A 9,264-nucleotide genomic window follows, 5' to 3' on the forward strand; every position below is an offset into this window, starting at 1 on the left:
AGATCAATATATCCAGTAATGTTACAACATGTTACATTTTAGTTTACTCATGTATTTGAGAAAATTCAAATGTTTTAAGAGTCGCATGCACATTTTTCATCTGCACTTCGTTTACCGATCAACTAAAAAACAATGGCACTTCGTTTCCTGACATCTAGACACTTTTTTCCAGATATAGCACACTCGTATTTTTTGAATCAAAAATGCAGAATTCGCTGTGGAATACTGTTAAAGTAAGCAGGCAATAAATAAAAATGTATGTACTTAGTACGCAAATAAAAAACGAATAAACGAAGCATGTTCTTATCCCTTTGAAATATGATTATGATTTGGTATAAATGTGAAAGATAAATGTTAAACAAATTGGATATGTCTAATGAGTAAAATCTATATGACCATATATTTTAAATTACGTTCTAAGCGGTTGATCTAAAGCATTTATCTTTATGTCCAAATGAAGGTACTAAGGCTATTTTCTTTTATATTAGATAGCATGTCATGAATAATCACTCTGCTTAAACTGCCTCTCAGAGATTAATATCAGCAGCGATGCAGGTTCGAAATTCTATTGGAACTTTTTGGCTCAATGCCAATAAACGAAAATAGCAATAAAAGAACGGGCGGAGTTGATTTAATCACACGATAGTGGTGTAAAATTATGCATATCCGTCTTTGTTTTAATATAAACACAACACATGCTGCATATGAAGTTCTATCCAATATAGCACCCTAAACTTCGTTTGTGTGGGTATACTAAGTACTTACTCCATAATATGACATTTAAACATTTTATGTACGCATTCCTTTTTTTCCAGAATCAGTTGATTTTACGATTTAATTTTAACCGTGATTCTTAAAACTCAACCAATACAGTGATTTAGGGTCAGGTGAATCGCACTTCGAGCAAACGTTAGCGTTGCGTAAAGGGAAGTGCTCCCTATAAGCAGGGCTCAAAATACATGGAGTTTTACCATTCTCTTTTTAATTTTGTTGCTACGCATAAGTATCGTCTTGATGATGCGATTCAAATAAGCACAACCGACATAGGATTTTATGAAGAACAAATGTGTATTTGCGTCATAAAGACCCCTTCACTACCGTTATCTATAGCCCTGCTATAAGTAAAATTAAACACGATTGTGTTGATTCGCATTATCCGTACACATTTATTTAATAATAAATATTATCTTATTTGAAAATTGCAATTATAATAAACATAGTATAAATTAATAGTCATGTGATTTTTGAAAAATATATTTTACAAATGTTTCGTATGAATAGCCATAATATAAATAAATGCATTTGAGGTAGAAGATAAAACTCAGTTATTAGAGTGCCCGCTTTGTTGGAAGTCTCCGTAATCTGAAGTGCCCTTTATCGGTAAACAAAGTGGCTGCAACTTTATGTATGCCACCTATTACAAAACGTACTATCTTTGTTTATATTTCATTGAATGCTATCAAAATTTCAGTATTTGAAGCACAGTGATTACTCTACATGCTGGAATAGCAAAAAATATCTTGCAATAATTCTAAGTAGTTTTATTTTGTTAAAATGTTTACTGTTCATCCAGTTTATGCTGTTTTACGATCAAATTTTCTATTTTTTGGGCAAAACTGTTCCATTCTTCCGTGAAATTGTGTATTCCCAATACAAAAGGATACACCATTTATCAACTCGACCATGTGTCTTGTCTTAAAAACTAATCTTTAGGATATAACTTTAAATAAAACAGAGGAACTTACCTCTAGCGCGTGGCGTTTGTTGTTCTCTGTTAGTGAAGTGCCATCCGTAAACGAAGTATTCGCATACCCGGCGTGATCTTGCTAAATTATTTTGCAGGAAAGTACATGTATACATAAGGCACACCATAACCTTAAAGCCATTGATGTTATTTATGCCTATGTCACTATAACTGTTTTGTTGATAGTTTTTCTCAATATATATGTATTTATTATCGTTGTGTGAATGAATAAACTGGTTATACAGGTTTTTGAAGGTGATATATGTCCAATGGTGCGGAAATCAAGATTTCCTCGTGCACATATTTTTAGGTTTAGTCATTCGACAGGCAAGCAGGGTATAGCGAAGACTTGATTTAAATCGTTTTATTTATTTATGCTCTGTATGTGTGTTGATGCTTATATTATGTTTTATGTGTTTCAGTGAGTTTTATGAGAGCAGACGGATGACTGACTTGAGATAGAAAGGGGCATTGGTTCCGGACATTTTACTATGGGATTTACATGGTTTTCTAAAAAGAATACTTAACGTTTACGATTTAGTAACAGCTGATTATTTGTAGATTTCTCTAAAATTAGCGGTTTCAGGAGGTGATGAATGCACTTAGACACCAGTCTTGAGCCATGGGTTCTCATACGTCCCCCTGCCATTAAAAGAAAAATGAAAAATGAGCAGTAGGGTTGCGTATCCCGCTCGCGGTTACACCTGAATCGTTCGTTACCACCGATTATTGTTTGGGGTGTATGTGAAGTCATGTGCACTTCTTTAAATTGATGGTAATGAATAAATATTGTAATTATCTCAGCTGCTTTAATCAAAACTAATGCTTCACTAAATGTACTTTTCGCAAATAGGCGTTGTGGATGGGCATCGGCGACGGACGGGCGGTTGTAAGGGCCGTGGCGTCCTTGGTTGGGCTTGTGATTTTGAATTGTGTTGTTAAATTGTGAAATTGTATGATTTTGAGTTTAGGCTTGACGTTTGATGGGTATTAATAATATTCAATTATTCACATGTTACGCATGAGCATGTTTAATGATACGTATAACGACGTGTTCTACAGAATGGATTTAGTATCGTTTCAGTTCTTAAATATATGAGAAGAATGTCGCAACGTTTACTGACGTTTCGAGACTCTTCAACTGAGCGGTGCCATTGGGGTCGATATCTGTTGCTCATTGAACACATACGATTGTCAGAAGATTTGTTTCTTGCATTTATGTGTAGAAATCCCTGTCAGATACAAACACCCACTCCGTGCGTGTGTTTCAAGAAATAAAATACCCTGCTTGTCATGACACCTAAACAAATGTGTTTGTTTTTATTCTAAATGGTTAGAGGATAAATAATTTATGTTTGTCATAAAATGTAATGGAATATAAAACATAAGTACAATTATTGAGTTCATTGTAGCCTTTAGAGACATCATTTCCTCGGTTTAATAGGTAGAATATCTTTATCTGATGGTAATTTTAATAGACAAAGATGCATTTGGAAACTTATTAAGTAGCTAAATATCGAAACATTATTTTAAAGGCGTCAATAAACGTTTTATACAACAACACTCCCATATGAATTTACCTTACTTACCATTTTAAGTAAATTGAATGCGTACTGATGACAATTGTAAAATGCACAGTTACCTATCTTTAAATCTTTGTCGTAGTCGTCAACACTTTCAGACTCACTCTTCCCATTGTCATTGCCACTTTCTTTGCTTTTCAAAGCATCTTGGTCAGGAGGTATTCTTTCATCGTCATCACCGCCTACACGAGAACCATTTTACATAATGTTGAACAGGAGCAAAGAATTAGGGTGTTTGATTGATAATAGCAAGATTTGATAGCAATAATAAGTATCTGCACCATTATCGTATACTTTGTAAAAAAAATAAAACAAACTTATAGAAAATTATGAAATTCAATCATGCGGATTTATAAAATTGTGTACTTTGTTTGTTTTTGGAAAAGAACAGCCATTAACGACAACGTATAAAAGCTCTGTTTGTATGGTGTGCAGTTACGAATTACTCTACTAATTCGATGGTCAGTAATGATAGGTGCATGAACATTTGACTCCTGTGCGGTTCTATGATAAATATTATGTACGACAATGTTTGGTTAACAGCTCACAACAAATCATACGTTACCATGACCTTGGCCTCTCTGATCGCGCACCAGATCGCTGACACGTGTCATGATGTGAGGAGAGAGGCGCGTGCCTTCGAGGACTCTCGTGCTTAACGTGTCATCGGCAGGCCTTATCTCGTAAGCCACATCGTTATGTTCGAGACTTCCAGTCTGATGATAAGGTAGTATATGATAAGATAGTTATAAAGCATAAACCCCAAAATAGAAATTTTATACTAATATTTTTACTGGCGAATACAATTGTTTTATTTCTTTTATAAATGGTTTAAAATGAAATCCAAACAATTTTAGTCTAATGCCAAACGCAGTTTATAAGAATCAGATCGAAGTTTTATAATTTATTTTTTTATGATTTTTTATCAACATGACAAGTCCTTTTTTATACATGTTCGAATCGCATCATTTCAAGGACGCGTGTTTCATAGAATATTGATTCAATGCCAATACGCACTATCAATAAAGCTGTATTGCTTTATTACATATACACGTGTATGATTAGCTTTTCTGTAAATTATTATATCAACATAATAAAATAAATATATATGTCAGAGTTATGCAATTAACTTTGCCAAACACCGAGTTGCATAAGAAGCGAAAATTACGGAATACCGTTACACATTAAAATCCAGAGGGCGACACTGCGATAGTGCGATAGTACGATGGCGACAATGCGACAATACGATGACGACAGTGCGACAATACGATGGCGACAGTGCGATAGTACGATGGCGACAATGCGATATTACGATGACGACAGTACGATAACGCGATGGTACGATTGCGACAATGCGATCATACGATGACGACAGTGCGACAATACGATGGCGACAGTGCGATAGTATGATGGCGAAAACGCGACAATGCGATAGTGCGATAATACGATGGCGACATCGCGACAATACGATGGAGACAGTGCGATAGTACGGTGGCGACAATGCGATAATACGATGACGACAGTGCGACAATACGATGGCGACAATGCGATAGTACGATGGCGCCAATGCGATGATACGATGGCGACAGGACGATATGACTATCGCATGGTTTCCATCGTACTATCGCACTGTCGCAATCGTATTGTCGCACTGTCGCATTGTCGTCATCGTACGGTCGTGTTGCCGCATTGTCGCCGTCGTACTATCGCACTGTCGCCATCGTATTGTCGCACTGTCGTCATCGTATTATCGCATTCTCGCCATCGTACTATCGCACTTTCGCATTGTCGCCCTCTGGATTTTAATGTGTAACCACGATGGCCGTAACGGTATTCCGTAGAAAATAGCTAGAGAGTTGTCATGCCACAACAACAATATATTTAAATTTATGTTTTAACAATGCTGGCTATGTTTGCTGATTTTGCCATCAGAAAAAAAAACATGTTTGATTTTCTTCGTGCACGATTTATATTTCAGTTTATTTAATGTAAAAAAAAACACGAAAAAATGCTAAATATCACTAGTCCTTACACTATGTGATATTAATATCCTTATACTATGTGTATTGATTTCCATAATTTCCGCTACTTAAGGATCCTTTTTCAAACCAAGGCAACCTATTTTCAGACAATTTTACTTACAACGCGTAGCACGCATGCGCCGTTGCTGCGACGTTGACACGACACCATGAACGACCCAGCTTTCTCTTTGTCCTGGTAGAATTTCGTCTCCTGAAACAGAAGGTCATTAGAGCACACTCATCTATGCAAACGTGCGATTTCATGAGGATTGCAAGATAGTATTTTTTTGCAGAATTGGAGACGCGACCACCAAATCATTAAGAGGAAGCTCGAGATATATTACATTGCAATTGCTTTAGTCGTTTTTCTCTTCAGATGGATGCATATCATTGTTTGAACCGCGACATACATTACGTAACCCTTAAATTATGTTGGTTTCTACGATGGATTTGATACAAGCCGTATGCTACTTTAAATCGTGAGTGTTTCATTTTACGCAACCGTCGGTCATTGTTAACTACATTATTGATGTATAACGGTCGCCTTGGCGCAGTGGATATGATGTCCACTTAGCGACCGGGAAGTAATGGGCTTGAAACACACAGTGTAGCGTTCTTCCCCAAAGAAGCCAAATCCTTATTTTACACATGAAAACGGACTCGAAAGTGTTTCAATTAGCATTCGACTTTCGATGCAATCGAGCTTAAATAAATTGTCAAAGAAAAACACTCTTTTATTCTAATATTTCGCCCAAATGGGCTTTATCAAAGTTTACAAATATGAATTCACTAAAGTTATAACTGTCATGTACATCAATAAAGTAAATGTTTTACAAGGTCAAATATGACAAGAAATGACGTCATGACGTCATACATTACCGTGTGATATACAATTGCGCCAAAATAAATAACATACTGATGACAATTTGTTGTATGGTTTGATACTTGATTATTATCATTAACATAGTTATTGTTGTTGATATAACAATATAATGTTATTGTTATTATTATTGTTATCAAATTCAATTTGGAGAAATAACAATGGGCAGGAATTTCTGATCAAGTATAATAACCATACAACAAATTGTCATCAGAATGTTATTTATTTTTGCGCAATTGTATATCAATTAAGAATTGAATAGCATTTTTATGCCGACGGCGTTTATGCATAAATTATGTGTATTTTTTCCGACAGTTCATACACCGATGAAATGCAGAAAAATGCTATTCAATTCGTATAATAACAACACAAAATGATCTTAAGGCTGAAATTCTATCGTGGTAAGGGCCATAAAAGTCATTTTTAATCTAGCGTATGAATCTAGTTTCAGTTTCGTGTATATCGTTGAAGTTCTCGCAAAGAATATAACGTCATTTCGCTATTGAACAATAAAACACAACGCCATTAAGTTTAGCGCAAAACGTAACATCATTTTGGCAACTTGTTTATGACCAGAAAGTAGCGCCATGAATATTCATGTTTATATTTGCATACGAAGTGGATTCATCGGAAAATGAAAAACCGGACACGTGAACAAATTATCCAATCAGAATGCAGCATTCATATGAATGTGACAGAAGTTGAAATTATATGGTAATGTATGACGTCATGACGTCATTTCTTGTCATATTTGACGTTGTAAAACATTTACTTAAATTGTTGAACATGACAGTTATAACTATGTAGTAAATTCATATTTGTAAACTTTGATAAAGCCCATTTGGGCGAAATATTAGAATAAAAGAATGTTTTTTTTCTATGAAAGTGTATATCGTTATCCCTACTGGATATAAAACTGAGTAATTAAATAAATTGGTTTAAAGTTAGTTATGTATATGTCAAAGTTGTACTAGAACTGCATTAAATCATATTTCAAATTTTATGTTAACAACTAAACATTTTTAGCGAAGCATGCAAATATTATTTACCAAAGCTGTAGTGAAAGATACATGTATTTGTCTTAAAGCCAAAAAGCCACAAAATGCTTCTTTTGTATTTAGTAACAAAGTACAAAAGTTCTCATGCTATAATAAATTGTATCTAAATAAAATATAATTCTTTCTTTTACAAATGATTAAAGTCATAGAAAGAAAGACTTCTTTTACACTTTCTTTCATCAAATGGAAAGTTTGATGGACATATTAAACAATTGAACTGAACATCATTAAACAGTCACTGCGGCGTAACAATTGTGGCTGGTTTAAGTCCAATCATTTTTGCATGTTGGTGGGTTGTTCGGATAGCATAGTGGTGGGTACACGCAAGTCGCACTTCAACGATCATGGTTCAATCCCCGAGACCGGAAGCATGGGAGTTTGTTTGGTGGTAAACATATGGGACAGTTAAAGTTTCCTCGTGGTACTGCGGCTTCCCAAAACAGCATAATACCAAAGCACAAATAAAAACCTTTCAATAACAACTAAATAGCAGAGAACGTAAGTTATAATTAACAATTCGTCCCAAATTTAGTGAGTTTGGTAAGATAATGAGGTGGGAGTGATGGGACACACTCCGGGTCCTCACATGATGCAGCCCATCGTATTTTGTCGGGTTCGAAGAGCGCCAAAACGACAAAAAAATAATCCGATAAAATTATAGCGTTAATTATATACCTATGCGTACACTAAGTGTGTATCCATATTTCGTAAGGCGTGAAATATAACATGAAAATGATATGGTCCTTTATGATATCTTGAGCAATATTTCAACATTCTATAGTTTAAGTGCGTTAACTAGCCGATTTCGATTATCTACATGTCGCTATCCTACATTCAAGTAACCCAACGAGTCGATTATCAACCGTATCATTTTACAAACAGGTTTTTATGATGAGCGATTATGACATTAATTGATATTCTATATTCACTAAATTTGTACTGGACAATGGACTTCAGTCTCGTGATTTTGAAAGTATAAGTTTATAATCCCGCAGAATTACATGACTATAGTTTTGTTTGAATTTTATTTTAATGGTTATTGTGCTATTCTGTTTAGATATGAAAGTATACCGGAAAACACTTTGATAAACCGAATTTTCGCAAACTAAAATACTTTTTCATTATTCATTCATATTTTATAAAATGTTGGCAATGCAAAACTGTTTGCGATTATTTATTGATTATTTTTATTTATAATATTTCCATCTCTTTAATTTTTTTTTTTGGGAGGGGGACTCGAAATTGCTTTTCCCTGCGGATTGTTGCATGTTCCCATGGGATTTTGTATGTTCTATTGTGATTTTTCCAATGGGATTGTGTGTCCATGTTTACATTTTTTTGTTAAATACAGTTAATCGAAATGTAGCACAAATACTTTAACAATGCTTAAAACCAAACATACGTATATTGCTTTTTCAAAAATCCCATGCAGAATGTTAGAATAAAAAACATTGGTAAAAAATGATTTGAAAACAAAAAGTCACAAGGTGAATGCAAAAATTCGATTGGAATACAAAATCTGCTCATAATTTTTATAGCGAAAAGAAAAACGAGTTTTTAAGCAAAAATAATGAAGTATTTATACAAAAATTAGACTCTTATTGCATATTTTATCCTGAAGAGTCAAATTTTAAAGAAAGAGGGAACTTAAGTATGCGAACATCCGGGTTCGCAAAGTGTTATCGGTGGTCGTTCATGTTTTAAACTTGCAATTATTTATATGATATATTTTACATTTTATTTTTTATTAAGGATATTTACATTGGCCTCAAATTGAATATTGTTCCCCGACAAAAAATTAGTTTATATGTTTGTATTCTTTTTGTGTTTCGTTGACGCCATTATGCGTACTAGAACGTTTCTTAATTTAATAAAATAAAACATTAAATAAATAGTGGCATACCTTCAATGGGGAGATGTTAAGCTGCTTCAGCAAATGTTGACCATTTACAGATTTAACCTCGTACATCGGTGCATT

At 34.3% G+C, this 9,264-nt stretch overlaps 1 protein-coding gene across 1 annotated transcript in view; it reads right to left on the reverse strand.

The window, feature by feature from the left end:
* Nucleotides 1-5,451: 5,451 nt before the first annotated feature.
* Nucleotides 5,452-9,264, reverse strand: part of LOC127876817 (uncharacterized) — a 4,814-nt gene continuing 1,001 nt past the window's right edge. Inside the window, exons 2-3 of the mRNA XM_052422281.1 lie at nucleotides 9,190-9,264; nucleotides 5,452-5,559 (exon numbers count right to left, since the gene is read on the reverse strand). The exon at nucleotides 9,190-9,264 is cut by the window's right edge and continues 155 nt beyond it. Of these exons, the coding sequence (XP_052278241.1) occupies nucleotides 5,452-5,559; nucleotides 9,190-9,264 (183 nt within the window). The remainder of the gene's footprint in view (nucleotides 5,560-9,189) is intronic.

This window comes from Dreissena polymorpha, chromosome 4, assembly GCF_020536995.1.
Source record: "Dreissena polymorpha isolate Duluth1 chromosome 4, UMN_Dpol_1.0, whole genome shotgun sequence".
NCBI lineage: Eukaryota > Metazoa > Mollusca > Bivalvia > Myida > Dreissenidae > Dreissena > Dreissena polymorpha.